This window comes from Lissotriton vulgaris, chromosome 3_1 (genome assembly GCF_964263255.1).
Source record: "Lissotriton vulgaris chromosome 3_1, aLisVul1.2, whole genome shotgun sequence".
NCBI classification, from domain to species: domain Eukaryota; kingdom Metazoa; phylum Chordata; class Amphibia; order Caudata; family Salamandridae; genus Lissotriton; species Lissotriton vulgaris.
Window position 1 is genome coordinate 351636964 of NC_141689.1, and position 17483 is coordinate 351654446.

At 43.6% G+C, this 17483-nt stretch overlaps 1 protein-coding gene across 8 annotated transcripts in view; it reads right to left on the reverse strand.

Annotated features, from left to right (window-relative positions):
• FYB1 (FYN binding protein 1) overlaps nucleotides 1-17483 on the reverse strand; it is a 706027-nt gene that overhangs the window by 124318 nt on the left and 564226 nt on the right. For all 8 annotated transcript variants that reach the window (XM_086960560.1, XM_086960558.1, XM_086960559.1 and 5 more), the window contains exons 8-10: nucleotides 11894-12050; nucleotides 10302-10443; nucleotides 5788-5813 (exon numbers count right to left, since the gene is read on the reverse strand). In XM_086960560.1, the coding sequence (XP_086816686.1) occupies nucleotides 5788-5813; nucleotides 10302-10443; nucleotides 11894-12050 (325 nt within the window). The remainder of the gene's footprint in view (nucleotides 1-5787; nucleotides 5814-10301; nucleotides 10444-11893; nucleotides 12051-17483) is intronic.

Here is a 17483-nt window from a genome sequence, read left to right on the forward strand (position 1 = left end):
TGATTTGATACTTTATGATGTTTACAAACTGCTGTTGTAAGGTGGCCACGTCATCGGGACAGGTTGTTCTTCTTTCCACTTAGTTCACCCAGAGTGAAACAGTAAGTCGGCAATTACAGAAATACGAAATCTAATGACAAGATCACGTTAACAGATTCAGTGCTTAAATCAGATCTTAGACCTTGGAATTCGTCAGGGTCACAAAATAATGTACATGTTAACTGAGCCGTTTGCAGGCGCAGCCGGCACAGATTAGAGCGGTGGTGCGGGGCGGGTGCGGGTTGACAGACGACGGAATAGGTCAAATTAAATTGAAAAATTCATAAGACCACTTACCTTGCGCTCACCGCATCGCTGAGTCTGCGATGCGGCGAGCCTAAGGTATATGGCTTTATTTATTTATTTTTATCCCGTCGTCTGCCGACTCCCCTCTAAGCTCGCCCTACCTCTCTTATCTGTGCCAACCGCGCCTGACTAGAAGAACCTTCATTTTTATATTCCTTTGCTTTTGAGCCCTTCTATTTGGAATAATAGTGCTTTTAATGTGTTCAGAAAGATCTTTCCCCGTTCTGGTGTGCCCTCTCCATGCAGGGAAGATTCATGTTCACACATATTAGGTACCTTAATGATTGCTTGGTACATGCTTTGAATGGTCTGCTGGCCTGGGACCAGACAGCTATAGTTTGTTCTATGCTAAGAGCTTTCAGCTGGATTCTGATTCTAAACAAATACAATCTGCTAGCATGCCTAAAGAGGGAGTTGATTGCTGCCTCTTCAACACCTCTGTGGTATGTGTTATTTCTCCTCCTGTGAGCGCTGATCGGCTTAGATCTTACCACAAAGGTCTCTTTGCTTGGAAGAAGGTTCCTGCTCATTTGTAACCTGGCAGCATGTTTTTTCAATTTGACTTGGGCTGCTTGTTTTGCCCACTCTGTCTCATGAACACCTAGTTTACAAGGATTATAAAATGCATAGCCCAGTCCTTGCTCCTCTAAGTATCTCTATTCATTGTTGGTTGTCCTCTAAGGATCTCTATTCATTGTTGATTGGTGACAGATCACGTGTTCATGGTGGCTGAGTTTTACTCTCCCGAAACTGTGGTCCTAACCTCCATTGCTAGAGCCAGGTGTTGGTTGGAATCAATTCAAGGCCTTTTGTCAGTTCTGGGGATTCATTTAGAAAGGTGTTGTGTGGATGGTGATTTACTTGTTGCCTGCATATCTCTGGGAAAGGCCCTACCTGGTTCAGATGAGCAATCCAGACGCAGATCCATATTTCAACACGCTAAGTGACCAGTTCTCCAGTTCTGTCCCACTACCACCTGTCCTGGCTGAGGTGGATGGCATGGGGCTGTTCGGCTATAGCTCCTTTTAGTTGTCAATGTCATTTGAAGGTTATTGTTGTGTATGAGCTGCCTAGATGGTCTTCTACCTTTAAGTCTTATAAGAAGCATTGAAGACACTTTTTGACTTGGTGTGAGTCTCACAATCATTCTCCTCTTCATTGTGCTCCTTTGTGAATCTTAGATTTTCAATTGATAGCTTTGAGCTGGGTTTAGCCCCTTGCTCTTTGCATTCCCGGATGTATGTGTTTCAGGGGTTCAGAGAACCCTAAGTGTGCTTGACGTCTTTGGAGGGGGTACAACCATCATTTTTGAAGGGGCTTGGACCCTGCCTGTGTTAGTGTTCCGCCTGTGTTGCCATCCTGGAATCTTCTGCTGGTGTTTCAATGAAGTGTGAGAATTTGCATAATTGCTCAATTCCACAGAATCATGAAATTACACAATATTATGCTTTCACAGCAAAACACAGTTCGTTGATAGTGTGCAAACGAGCACACACATTGCATAAAAAAGACATGTGAGATACCATCAAGAGACTTGTTCAACCTGAAAATTTCTCTTTGTTAGACATTTTCTGTGCAAACCAGCCTAAGCTGTTTTCTTGTAAGACTTTTTTTTATGTTAGGTCCGTACATGCTTACAAAAGTTATGCAAAATAGACATTTTAGAAGTTTTAGAAATGTGAGACATTTTGATTACCACTAATTTCGGTGTAGTTACAATTTCATCCAGGCCTAGTTGTCCAGGCATTCACAAGCACTTCTTTTATACCTTTCAACGTGCTTCTTACATTTCTGACTGCTATGGTTGCTGTTGCTTTGGCAAGAAGATTAATTAGGCAAGATTGGGGCTGTCCTCTCTCTAGGGAACCATGTCTTACGGCGTTATCTTGCTTTTAGGTGGAAGGTTATGTATCTGTTCTATTAATCAATGGGGGAAAATGAATCACTGTTGCCGGTCAGCGAGAGTTCCAGATATTTGTCTCCGAGACCCTCAACCACATTTTTACAATTTAAGGTGTATGCTAGTTCCGCTGTGGTTTGGTGGATAGTGTCATCATTGGGTCTGTCACTCGAGTGTTCCGTTCTCCAAGTGACCCCACTGTCCTCCAGCAGGAGGGAGACTGTCTGGGATTTGACAGCAGTGAGAGGTTAAAAACATTTCCTTTACTGCCCAGGAAGTTTTGTTGAACAAAGGATAAGGTTGAAAGAAAGGTTTGGTGTTGAGTGGATAAGTCACTGGTACACAACACCAGTTGGTCTGGTCGCATGTTTCAGCTCCGAATTGCCCCTATGGGTTTTATGGCCTTTGTCGGGTCCAAGAATGGTGGAGAGTCTGAAGTTTTAAAGCCCTCCACATTCAATTTAGGTAGGTATATTCACTCATGACTCTTGGTCTTAGAGCACATTCAGTTCAAGACTAACTGGTGTTATAGGCGCAGACTTTGGCCAATAAATGTAAGGGAATCAGGGGGAACAAATTACAGCAAATAAACTTAATATAATATCTTGTAAGGTGATTTCCATTACAACCAGTGTGACGCATATAAAAATATATATAACATGACATATAGCAAGACTCTGTCATACTTATACACCATCACAGTATGCAATCCTATTGACCACATCATTTTGTTATAGGCCAATGTATAGTTAGTATGCATATCTTGAATACATCAGAAAAATCCTCGATTTTTATGTTATTCAATTTGACCTGTACTCCTCATTACACCTGCTATGGTACGTTGGCGAGGCCAATAAAAGCAAGGCAGCACAATGTTAGACATGTGTCTGGGGTGGTAGAAGAGAAGGGGAAGAAAAATCCTTTCTTCCAAAGAAATCATGTAATCCTAGCATTGTGTGAGATGTCGCCTGTGCTAGCCCTTACATGTGGGTGACTTGACCTTCACAAGGTTGAGGCTGGGTCTGTTCGGTGCTCATTTTTAGACAGAAATGTGTTTTCTAATTGTATGCAACTCAAAGAATATACCACAAATCTACGGCGAGGCCTCTGGCTTATCCCTAAACTGGATGAGGGCCACATATTTCTTGGTATTCTGAGATCACCCCAACTATCAAAAACATCCACCCCCTAAGTTGGGCCACTGAACACTTTAGATACCTAGGCATGCAGGTGACTGTGGATAAACCCCGGGTGTGGCATCTGAACATCGTGTCACTACTCCCCCGAATAAAACACAACACTGAAACATGGAATTTGCTGCTGATCAACATAGCGGAAAGGGGGGATTTGTTCAAAATTATCTCTCTTCCCAAATTACGTTACACCTTACAAAACTTCCCTTACAAACTGCAGTATTCCTTTTTTCACAGTTTCTATGGGCAGGATAACAATTGTGCATCTCGCACAGGAAATGTGCCCTACCACCATAGGGGGTTGTGGGGCTGGGTGTAGCAGACATCCATTTATACTGCTGGGTGAGTCACATCCACCCCATAAATTATTGGTTCTTCTCTGACCTTGATGACCGAATGGTAGGGGTGGAGCTGGAATGCATTGAACAGCATGGCAAACTGCACCTGAACCTGCTGTACGGACTGTACACATGACATGACCCACTCTCCCCCAACCACCGCAACATCCCTCGTCTGTTGGCACCCAGCCCTCCAATGGATCAAAAGGGATAAGGGTTCAATAGCAGAAACAACATTATGGGAGTGTTCCTGGTTTGAACACACGGTCAAGCTAGATGGCTTTAAGCCTTGGGACCTCATTGGCATCATAAGGTTGAGAGATATTTCGGAGGGGAGTCATATCCACCCCTTCCCGTTCCAGGTTGAGACCTACAACATGCAGTACATGCAATTGTGTGCTACCTACAACTGTGACATCCATTGGAATCCCGCGAAGGCACTCTGATTAAACTCCCTCTCATAACCCCTTAGAGGCAAAGTTTATAATATCTGCCACTGAGTATAAGGGTATTTGCAGAATCTATTGATCACTGGTAAAGAACACCCCAACCCTGTGGGGACATTGTGAGACGGTGGGCGAAGGATATTGGTCCATTAGATGAGTTCGCCTGGAAGGGAGTGAGAAGGGTTCGACGGACAGTAGTGATCTCTACTAGACTTTGCCTTATCCAACTGAAATATTTACAAAGGGTCCACTTCAGCCCTCAAGGCTCAGAAAAATGCAGCAAGTTCTCGAGGCAAAACTGAACCGAGGACAATTTCTACACAGTGTGTACATGTCCTAATATAAAGAGATAATGGTCCTGAATATACTCGACCCTCTCGAAGTGATAGGCAGAACTTTTGACACCTAACCCAGAACCAACCACACATTTAGGACTAATGAATGAATGGGGGGCGGAGGGGGGAGGTGCCACAGCCCCCAAAACTCTGGTGGCACTCGGAATCTTACAAGCCAAAGGAGTTATAGTGTGACACCGGTGCTCCACTAGGGCATCGCCTTTGCAGGAATGTATCCACTGGATGAACTGCTGCACCAGGGAGGAAGAATATGTCTAAAAATCTACAGGCTGTCCCCAAAACCTTATGGGGGTGGTGGGGGGTGTGATTGAACTATTCTGCAGCTGCAGAAATCAAGGCAACATTTTAATTTTTGAAATATGTGATGTACTAATGCTTTACCTTGCTTTGTATTATTTTATACTGTGCTGTGGTGCCAGTTTTCTGGTACGTTTATGGCTCTTAAATAATATACACTATGGTGAGAAAAACTTTAAAAAGTTATGTAACTCAAAATGCTTAGGCCACTCATGTTCCGTGTTTGGTGAACGAAGGGTCAATCTGTTCAGGAATTCTCACAATTTGCAGAATGACTACAGAGAAATTTCACAATTTCAGGAGTTACATTTCAGATGCTCTATTTTAGAGGTAATCTAAGTATATTATTGTAAGGTCAAAATGTTCTTTCTTACCATTACAGAATGAGCCTTTTTGTGGTTTGTCTCCTATATGTCTTATGTCCTCGTTTGTACCTCTTGGACCAGAATGACATGCTTAGGTAAAACAGTGGTACTAGGATTGCGGCAATTAAAATACATTAATCAAACGATAGTTTGTCTTAGAAGTTTGTCTTATACTTTCACTGCGTTACTGACATTTTTCGAATCATCTAGTAAGTTGTGTAGCTTCTATGTTTTTGCCCTCCTATTAATTCTTTTTTCATTTATATTGAAATTTAATTTTTTGTATCTATTTTCTGTTAATTCTAAGATTTTTTAAATGGTTTTCTATATTTTTGCCATTGGGTTAAGTGCTTTCGAAGCATTTCAAGTATTTTACAATTAGTACACAATCAAACTCCAAAAATATGCTTATTACATTTCAGAACAATGTTACGTTTCTAGTGGTGCACTTTGATATCCCGTTTTTTATGCAGTAATTACAGTTCTCTGTACATTAAGATGTCCTCAAGTAAGAATGTAGAATGTTTCCAACATGTTAAATACTTACATCCACTTGAATTTCCAGGAAGATGCCTGCAAGTAAAAAATAGGCATAAGGTGAGTGCAGACTCATACTTTTTTGTCTTATGAAAAACTCAAACTTAAAACGAGATAAGAATAAATCCACCCAACCTAACGTCTATGTAAGTGAAATATAAGTAGCTATCAGTGCGATACTACTCAAAGGCAGTTCTATGGTAAGAGAATACTTTCTGAAACCTAATGTAACACCAGCAGAGTGTGCCAGATTACTTATATAAGCAAGCAAAACCCTTGCAACTTCAGTTTTTTTGTTGCGTATATCATTTTAACAAGGGGAGGAATCAAAATAAATAGAGATTATTTAGATTCTCATCTACAGCGAAACAAATCTGTTCTTAGACACGTTTGTTTGTCCTCATTAAAACCATCAAACATGTTTCTCCATTAACTGACCATCTGTTTCACAAGTCAGTAGTTTATGCCCTCATGCATTCCAGCTTGGACTATGGCAGCGGTTCTTAATCTTCTGCCTTCTGTGAAACCCCAATAAATCACTTTTGAAAGCAGGGGGTCCCTGCATAAGCATTTTCAACAATTTCAACCTCAGTAAAATACATAAAACTGCAGAATAACATATATTAAACAAATACACAAATCTAAGAAATATTTAATTCACCCAAAAATACATTAAAAAAATCAAAATTTTAATATTAATGGGAATCTTGGAGCTTTTCAAAATGTGTTTTTTCCTAAAAGTTAAAGCCATTACTCCTATTGCATCCTCCCTTTTTGTAGACGCTTAGCAATGCATCAATTGTGGCCCCTAGTCATCATTACTACTGTTTGCTGTACTTGTGCTATTCCCTTAAATCAAGCTAAGGATGGCAATTTATTTTTTAGTTCCCAATTTAAAAATTCTTCACACCTAGTTTGGAGATGCCATTATATACCAATGTCCATACTCAGCCAGCCCATGCAGGTCTGCTATATCTTCTAAGGCCGATAGAGGTGTCTCTAACGTCATTTTGTCCTTCCATTCCAATTTTTATATAGCCCTCCTCCAAGTCTTAACTGCGCTGCCATCGGTGGTGGGAGGTGTGTAAGCCTCCCCTACCATATCATTGACTAACATAGCCCCATGTGTCCAGAGCTCAACGTTTTGCCATCAGGATGGTCTTCCTCTGATATGCAAAGAACCAGTTGCTCACCACCAACAGTTGGGTAAGCCAGTGATCGCAAGCCTGGGAGTGCTGTGCCCCCCTAGCTCCTATGGGAGCTTTCTGGTCAGGGTGGCAAGAGCTATTCTCGGTGTCTCCCTATACAACAGTCCCCCCATTTAGCCTCTACTGACTTCAAGAATTGTTTGGGACCTCGAAAAGCCAGTTATCTAGAGCAGAAATAAATAATATATCATGTTGTATAGAACAGATCTCCCAGTCCACCAATATGCATCCCAAATTCTTGTCTTGGAAGAATTTGCAATCTGTGGTCATGTAAATCCCCAAGTAGGTAGAGTTTTTTTGTCCACATACAGCAAAATCATGTCTTTTCATTTTCAGTCCGCGTTACAGGGCATCATCCCATATCCAGTTCACCGATGGTTCCATTGCTACTGAGAAACAGCAGAGATGGGACATCCCTGTAACAGCAGTGTTTTACACGAACACCACTCAACACCACTCCTGCTGACGGCCCAACTCGATTGCCGGGGCTGGTTGCGTTCCCAGTCCGGACCTACTCACCCCTTTCCCTTGACTCATAGAAAATGTCCTGGCGTGGTTGTATCACCCTGCTTTTCACATACTTGAAAAAGTCCAGGGGTAGGTTGTTTAATCTGAGTCAGGGCCTCCAAAATTTCCCCATCTTTTATCTCTTTATCCAGACGTTATCTGGAATCCTTTCCTATAATGCTGACGGGGTGCTATTTAGGAACTTGTGTAGGTCTCTCCCAGCCTCTTCAGTGGTACGCAAAGAATAGAGCTTGCCTAGGAATGTGCAACATTCTGCACAATCTCCCATGAGTCCACCAGCCCATGACCCTCCTCTCTTCTTGCTAGCTAGGTCACCATTTTCTCTGCTTTGTTCCCTATTTCGTAAGTCCTACTCTGCCGTGCCCTATAGAGTGACCTGGCGAGCTTCCCTTTTCCTGGTTTACTCTCTAACACCCTCTCTCCAGAATTACCAACATTGAAGGTACCAAGGATTCCAGGAGGATGTGGAAGGAGTACTCTGTTACCAGCCCATGGAAATTACTAAGCCACTCGTATAGGCTCACTAATTTGTGTGAGGGCTATTACGGGAAGCACACTGTAATAGCATGGTTAGTTCTGTAACAGTGAACGTCCTTCCTAACCCACTTATACATAAGTAGGGTTGAGGAAAATGGGCCATGTCGTACGTATGGCTGGATTTGTTAATATCAGTTAACATATGCATGCATTTATTATGACTAGTTCCAGATGTGAATCTGCCCATTACCTGGAAAAAACCTTTGTAAGTCTGCCACTTAGACTGCACTATTTTGAGATTCAGTCAATATTGACTCATGGAAGTATCCCATAGTCCTTCAGAATCATTAGGATCCTTAAATAGATTAACTGCAGATCCCTGCCATGCCATAAAACGGAGCTACTTGCGCTGTTGGGGGGAAAAACGACCTGATGTCATGTTTCTAATGGAAACATGGCTACAAAAGAGCTCTACTACCGATATTCACCAAGCCTTCCCCACCGGATACTACTCCTGCAGGAATGATCGCATAAATAAAGTGGGCGGTGGGATTGCTATTATTTGAGAAAGACCTCTACAGGTGTGTGTACAACCTGCTACGTATCCCCGATTGCGAGAACCTTGGCTTCACAATCAATTTCTAACCTACATGCTCCTTCTCAGGGGTACTGATCTACAGGCTCCCTGAAACTTGCACCAAGGTCACTGAGGCCATACCAGATCTGATTGCCAGCCTAGCCATCCAAAAAAAAACCTTTCCCTCCTTGGGGACATCAATATACATTTTGATGAGACCAACAATCTCAATCCCTCATGTATCAGGAACTACAGGCCTATTGCACTGCTTCCACCAATAGAAAAGGATTTGGAAAAGCATGCCAATCAAAGCCTTTTAATATTACTGGAAGAAAATCCTCTCCTCCATCCTACACAACCAAGTTTCCGCCCTCAATATAGTACCGAAACAGCCCTCCTTACCATCCCAGAGGAGTTAAAAATGCTGCTTGACCAGGGGAGAGCCACTGCCTTATCCTAATGGACCTGCGCACAGCATTTGATATGGTTGACCATGAGATACTCATAAAAAGAATAAGTGAAGCCTAAATAAAGAATGTCGCTCTTAACTGGCTCACTTCTTTTCTAAGCGATATGTCATTTCAGATATGCAAAAATCCAAGCTACTCAGACTTCTTCCCGCTAAAGTGTGGGTTACTGCAGGGATCTGCCCTCAGCCCCACACTTTTTAATCTATAAATAAGCATCTGCTAGCTGACATTGTGCAGGAATTTGGGATGTCGATCGTCTCATATGTTGATGACACACAGCTGATCCTCTCCCTCTTCCCCATGATAGGATCATAATACCAGCAGTTGTCCCCCTGCGTAGAAAAAGTAGCCAGCTGGATGGCAAACTGCTGCCTTAAATTGAACCAGGATCCCCAACACTCTCTAGAATGACCAATGTCCTTGTGCAATCCACCCACTCCTTCCTCCCCCATAAAAAGCCTCGTTATTTGGATGGATAGCTCTCTGTCAATGGATGCACAAACAAAAAGACTTGTGGCCTCCTGCTGTGACATCCTCAGAACTCTGCGTAAAATCAATGAACTTCTACCCACCCCATCCAGAAGAACCGTGGTTCAGTTGCTAGTTCTCTCCCGACTGGAATACTACAACTCCTTATACATGGGCGCAGCTAAATATGTTATCAAGAGTCTACCAGTGGTTCAAAATGCGGCAGCTAGGTTGCTACTTATGATCCATAAATACACCTCAGCTAAATAGGCCTTGGCCATCCTTCACTGGCTCCACATTGAGGAAAGAATAACATTCAAAGCATTTTGTAGAGCCTACAGAGGATTCAACTCGAAAGGTCCTTCCTTGATTAGGGCACTTCTAACACCCCACACCCCCAACAGAACACTAAGATCTTCCAATACCAGACTCCTGAAGGTACCACGAATCCAAAGGACCAGATGGAGCGGGAGATCCTTTTTGCATCTTGTACCTAAGCAGTGGAACACAATGCCCGCAGTACATGACAATTTAACATGTTTTAGGAAGCTGATCAAAGCCTGACTATACCCTCACTAATCTTACCCTGTTGACATGTTCCCTGAATGCATAGGTCCTATCTCAATCCGTGCTGGGAAGCCTTCGGGTAGCTATGCGCTTTAGATATCTGTATAGAATAGCATCTCTATTGGTTATCTCACTTTGGCGTCATCTTTTTAATACTGCCAAACTTCTAGTTAAACCATCTGTAGCTCAAATGTTTAGCTTAGTTAAGCGAGATGCATTGTAGACTCACCTGCTTATATTGTCCTGTTCTGCAACGTCATCATAGACATCTTGATCGTCTCCTGTAGGCATTGGAGCATTAACTGAATGTCTATCCTTCTTCTTCAATGCAGAGTAGTCAATCTCCACTGATGTTGTTTTAATGTAGCCATCTAAACACATATGACATATTTTACAATGTTGTAATACTAAGAAGTAAATGGATATACAATGCCTTTCATCCATCCATCCAACGTATTACAAAGCGATCTACAATTGTGACCTCCTCCACTTTCTCACATAAAGTCATTTTGGAGTTGTCAAAAATGTCCCATTAGTCTCTGGTCCCTTTAGACACTGTGATGTATCCCAGGCCCCCTATCAAAGACTGTCTGGGATGCCCCATCAGTTCAGGGAGTATCTGGCCTGGCAGTTCGGAATGGACTGTTCCTATTGAAGCAGGGTCAAGGCTGATTTGCACATGGCTGGGTCATGGTGGATGAAAAACAATGGATTGGAATGCGGCCTTAGCAAACACCAGTGGCTGAGATTATTTCAAGCATTCATCCATTACTGCTTTTTGATGCCCTAAGTGTGACCGGTGCCCCCAGACGTGGGTCCCATGCTCACTCTGCCAGTGGAATCAAGCTATACCTGGCAGATGAGCCCACAATATGGGCAAAGCCAGTGCTGGGTTGCTTGTGTTCCAATTTGTAAGCACTCAGCAGGTTGGTGACAGAACTATAAGGCAGACATATGCCTAGTACAGAGTTAAGGGCCGCGGTATTTCATAATACTACTTCATATTTCAAAGGTTAGATCGCATCTCACTCTAAAGAAGATGAGGAGAAAGATAAAAATACCCTTTTTCACTACAGAAAAGTAAGGCTCTCATCTGATTCCAGGTTACCTCTAAGGTAAGATACCAGGGCCAAAGTTAATGATCTGGCTGGTATCTCCCAGTGTATCAACAGGAATCAACAGCTAAATACCCTGGAATGTGGAATAACCTGATCGGTATGGGATCACTGTGTCCTTTACATAGATTTTCCCTGAACCGGGGGTCTTTAACTCTGATATTTACAACCTACTGCAGGCAGGTGGTAAATATTTGCGGTTGGTTCTTGATTTGGCCAGGTAAGTGTTGGCAGGGAGGGCATCTGGGGGTGGTGGGGGGATGTCTGCTTCTCTCATAGTGCAGGTGGCAAGGGGAAACTAGGCTGTGCCCCTGCCCACAGCCCCAACCCCTCTCCTAGCCGTTGCACTTCCAAGTGCTGATCAACACCAGGTAAAACCACAGGGTACTGAGTTTCTGGATCCTCTAGTTTTGGGTCTGGAAAGACCACACAGAGTTGCGTTGAGTGGAATCCCTCAGGGACTCCACTCCAGGCATCTTGTTGAGACCATAGAAGTGTTGAGTGTGTTTGAAAATGTGAATGTTTTCTGATGCAAGGAAGGTGCTGTGCACCCCTATTCCGTATTCAGCTGCATATTTTTTAAATGATGTGGCACAGGGAGGATGGATGTCTGCTGTCAATAGCACAGCCACCCACATATACACATGTGTCACACAAGAAATAAAGGTGATTAATAAAATCATATAAAAGTAAGAATGCAACTCACAAGTTCCATTTTTTCGGGCCAGCCATTTTCCTTCCGGGTTATCAGTAACGCGAATAATTTCGAGGGAGTCTCCTTGTTTGAAGCTGAGCTCATTCTTCCCACCCTTACAGTCAACGCAAGCCTTTGCCTGATGGAGGACTTCTATTGGACCTACCAACTGGGAAAATGAGAAGAGAGCATTAAAGGGGAGTACAGGAGAAAACATATACATGTCAGATTAGCCTAGGGAAATTAATCCAGGGCACTATCTCTGCTAAACAGATCTCATCTTTTGTTTAAGAATATTCATTGTATATAACTGCAATTTTTATGATAAAAACACCAACAAAAAAGTAGCTGCGGTAAACAGTAAGGGCCTGATCACAAAAGGTAAACTTACACTGTTGTGTAAATTTATGATTGTTTGCGATTCACAAAGGGATTTACGAGTATCTTTAGGAGTTCAGAGTAGCTGCACATAAAAGTATCACTCGTAAAGATATTACTCGTAAATCACTTTGTGAAAAGCAAACAATCGTAAATGTACACAAAAGTGTAAGTTAACCTTTGTGAATCAGGCCCAGAATGTGCTTTGGATCAACTGGCACCTGCCACTGAAATGGAAAGTAATGAGAAATGATTAAATGTTAAATGAATGATTTATTGCAAATACATACTGAATGAGAGCTGCAACGTATACACAGTTAACATTACTTAATGACCTATGTATAAAAACCAAAGTGAACAAATTGTTTTATAAAAAATAAAAAAAAAGATAAATTGACACATGAGGAATGAACAGTTGATGGATTTCATCATGGCATTTAAATCTAAACACAGGGTTCTAAGGCAGGGTGACTTTTTGTCAAAACAAAATAGGACACAGGAAGAAAATAAGCCATAAACTCTGTTGAAGATTCCTCAAAACCACCCAAAAACTGTGTTGGGGAGTCTAAACAGGTAGTAAACACGTTGAGATTGTATGATGAAAACATTAGTATATAAGTGAAAGGATGAAAGTTCCAGATGATCTGTGCAACCCTAAAAACTTTCCCTTTTAGGTCTTGGCTAGACAGCGCATGCGCTGTCTTGACAAGACATGTTGTTAACCATCTGTGGGTTCAGCCTGGCCATAGGCTTGCAATTTGCTCACTCCATCGTGGCTCTCATATCATTTGTCCCCGTTTGTCCATGGTATGCGTTCATCGTGCCTATTCTTGTGTTTAGCCCTCCCGAGAGCATGGACCAAGTTGTCGTGCCAATCCACGGCTCCCATTTTAGAAGCTACTTTTTTCTGTGTGTTTGAGCACTCGACATAAGTGATTATGTTTTTAGTCACTCTGTCCTCCATCTCCTGTTGCCTCACATGCATCTCGAACTGTATATCTCACTATGCTCATGGTTTGTGTGCATTTTCCGCTCCACATCATACTTCTCCCTTTTTAACCTATATCTGCCACACATGCCACAAACTTGAGCTTATTATGTCGCTGTAGCTCTGAGCAAGAAATCAGTCAGCTGATCCTTGGTGTCACTTCAGGTAGCCTGGGATGCAGGAAGCAAGTCCAGTCTGCCTTCTCAGACTGTGGTGCAAGCCTCAGGCAGCAGGGCAATCCTTCTGTATGTATGTAAGGAATTTGAAGAGCGCAGGAATCACCTCTGCAGGGATATTCCCGCGCTAGCATAGAAAACAGATCGAACAGGGACAGACTTCCATAGCTCAAGCCTTGAATAATTCCGTCTTCAGAAGTTTTCTGAAGTGAGCGGAACTAGAACATTTACGTAACTCCTCTGGCAAGGAATTCCAATGTTATGGGGCCAGATAGGCAACCATTTTGCCTCCAGATCGAATTTTCTTAAAACGAGGGACCACCAGCAGCCCTTTGCCTTCCGATCTGAGACACCAGTTCGAAAAATACAGTTTGAACTTATCCGCCATTTAGCTCGGGCTTGTGCCAAAAACGGGTCTGCAAGCAAAGCAACAGAGCTTGAACTTTATTCTCTGGCAGATGGGAAGCCGATGGAGAAATTTCAATAGTGGCTCAGGGGTGGTGTGAGGTGGTTTATTAAGGATTAAGCGTACGGCCACATTTTGAACGATCTGCAATCTGCTAAGGAAAGCCTAATTTGCAGAGGCCAGTAAAGCATAGTTGAGGCGACCTATTATCAGAGCCTGAACTAGGGTTCTATGTACTGAGAGGGGCAGCCAAATGAACCCTCTGCGCAAAAGGCTCAAGGCATGATAGCAAGTCCTGGCAGTGGTGATTATTTGATCTTTCATCGATAACCGTGCAACCAGTCGGACCCCTATATTTTTTGCCACAAAGGTAGGAGAGGGGGCGGGGCCTAACACTGTCGGCCACCACGCAGGGTACTAGGAAATAAGTGCCAGACCAAACAGCAGGATTTTGGTTTTGGCCGCATTTAGCTGCAAGAAGTGACCAGTCATCCAATTGGCTATGGCAGACATGGATTTAGCAAAACGCTGATCGACTGACTCTGTATCCTTATCAAAGGATAGGAGTAATTGTGTGTCGCCTGCGTAGGAAAATGGCATGAAGCCGTATTCTTGGATGACTTTAGCTAGAGGGCCACGTAGATATTGAATAAAGTCAGGTTCAAACAAGAGCCTTGGGGCACCCCCTTACTAAGCATCACAGTTCGAGATCGAAAAGGTCCCAGATTGACAGTTTGCATGCGTTGGTCCAAAAAACTAACAAGCAAATTAAGCGCCAGCCCCTGCAGACTGGCCTCTCTCATTTGAAATATCAGTTTCTGATGAGAGACCGTGTCAAAGGCTGCTGTTAGGTCCAACAGGACCAACATCACTCCTTTATTATCATTTAAGACCATTTTAATATAGTCCGTTACCCCAATGAGAGTTGTCCCAGTGGAATAGTTGGTTCTAAATCCAGACTGTGAGCGATCAAGGATGCCGTTTGTCTCAAAGTAGTCCATTAACTGCTAAGCGAAATGGGACTGTAGTTGGAGAGCACTTCGGTAGGCACCTGATCTTTCTTCTTGATGGGAAGTACTTGGGTGGCCTTCCAATCTAAAGGCACACTGCCTTCTCTTAATGACGAGTTTAAGATCTCAGCAATAGGGGCAGCCAAGAAAGGGGCGAGAAGGGCAAACTTATGGACAGGCATAATATCCAGAGGAGATCCAGATTTTGCCTTTTTTAGCATGGCTTCCACTTGTGCAACATCAGTATGCTTAAAATATTTCAGACCTTCTCCTGAGCCAAATAGTGGTATTAATTCAGATTTGATAGGTAGCACCTGGCCCATATTTTGAGGAAATTGTTTGTAAATCAAGTTGATTTTATCGTCAACATATATGGCTAGGTTACCACACAAACCCTGAGAGGGGTAGGATGGGTAAGAGCAGTAAGAATTTTATAAAGATCTTTTGATGAGTTTCCTTCCTGATTAAGTTTAGTTATATAATGGTCTTTACATACCCTTTTTAAATTCTTATGATAGATAGCGAGGGCCAGTTTGAATTTTTGTTTATCTGTCTCCAGCTGGGATTTGCGCCAGGATTTTTCTTAGGGGCCGAGTCCGATCTCGGTTGGAAACCACTCAGACCGGGCCGGCACCGGGGTGTTTTCCGACTGATCCGGACTCCTGCAGTCCGATGGAGTGAGTACGATGCAGCCGTATGCTGTCGGACTCGGTTCGGTCTGACTCCCATAGAAGTCAATGGGAGTCGAACATACGATGCATACATGGGCTCCCATTGACTGAATGGGTATGTTGCGAACAAGTGCACCCCCTACGGTGGGTACGAGTCGGTGCCATCTGCACCGTACCTGCCTGTATTAGGGAGACCCATGGGTCTCCCCCTGTGTCCGGGTCGTAAGGCTGCGGGTAACAGGGGGTCCGATGCGAACGCCCAAAACCTCATCTCCAGGAGCTTTTGCGAGCCGGAAGCTCTGACTCGATCCAGCTGTCTGAATCGAGCATCGTACTGGCTCGGTCGGAATACGCCTCCATTGCGGGCTAACGTTTGCTTACGGCCGAGACGTACGGAGGGGTTCGGACCCGGAAACTATTCGGACGGAGATTTTCCGCTTGTTCGCATCGTACTTCGACGTCCGGACCTGTGTACGAACCGGACAGAAATTCAGCCTCCGAATCCGATCCGCTAATGCCGAACCCAATTCGGTGCCCTTCCGACCGAGATCGGAATCGGCACTTAGTGTTTACATCTGGATTTTTCCCTGCGTAGGTCATCATTATACCATTCTTCACTTTTTTCCTGGAGTTATTGAGATGAAGTGACATGGGTGCCAACCTGTAGTATCCACAGGTCCAGGATTGTACAAAAGAGTTGGTCTGAGGAGCCAATAATATACCTGGTCGCCAGGCTTGAAGTGGGAGAAACTTCTAGACTCACAAATCTGGTTTTGGAATTTTTCTTCTCCCTTCCCTGGTCCCAGGATGTCTGGATTCAGACAAGGCTAGTGTAAAGTATTTTGTCTGTGTGCTGTGGCAGCTCCTTTGAAGTGCAAGTGCGGTAGGTGACAGCTCTGCCCCACCCAGCCTGTCAGGATGGCTCATCCTGCCAACACCCAATCCTCCCCTCAGCCCTTGTCTGGGAGGAATGCACAAAAGCCAATTACCAATTACACCTAGTCATGTGACTCAGGAAAATGCTGCGGGCACCAAATGTTTAGGACAAGAAATGTAAATTTTCTAAAAGTGGCATTTCCTGAATTTTGTCTTAAAATCTGACTTTATCATTAAGGAGAGTTTTAAGATTATAATTCCTTAGACACCAAACATGACATTTCCTGCTACCCAAAAAGTTATTGTTTATTAAATGTAAGAAGGTAATCCAATGTTATCCCATGGGAGACGTAGGCCTTGCAGTAGTAAAAAACGAATTTAAGAGTTTTTCACTTCCAGGACATGTAAGTCCCACTTTTTTTAATACAAAGCCCCTTGCCCTTTGGGCTGTTTAGTGCCTACTCTACATGTGACTTATTTCTATTAAAAAAGAAGGTTTAGGTCTGGCATATGGTCGAAGTGGCAGTTTATCAACTGCACACATGCTGCAATGGCATGCCTGAGACTTGTTTATCTGGTTAAAATGATGCGCGCGCAGTTTGGGCGGCCGGTGGCCATCCTCCGCACACGCCCATCGTGTTGTCAGATGGCTGCCGGCCATCCGATGCATGCAAAAGGTTAGAAAGGCTAGTTAGTTACACAATAAGTGCTGCAGTTCCACTAGTAGCATCTAATTGACAGGTCCAGGTACATCTAGTACCACTTTGCTACAAATTTATAAGTACATTAAATGTGGCAATGGGGTGTAAGCTAATTTTACCACGTTTAAAGCAGAGAGCACAAGCACGTTAGCACTGGATAACAGTGGTCAGGGTAGGATTGGTAACGCGGGCACTCGGGCAATGCCCGCGGGGCCGGTGTCCAGTTCCAGCTGTGGGCGGCTTTTTTGAGCAGCTGGGGGTTCCTGGGTTGTTTGGATACTTCCATCAACGCAGTGGGGGCCTGAGTGGCCTTTCTGGGGGCAGATGGGCATCCATTACCTCCCTTTTATCAAAGGGTAGAGGTGTCACTCCCTTCCACTCGCTGGGCCGGCCAAA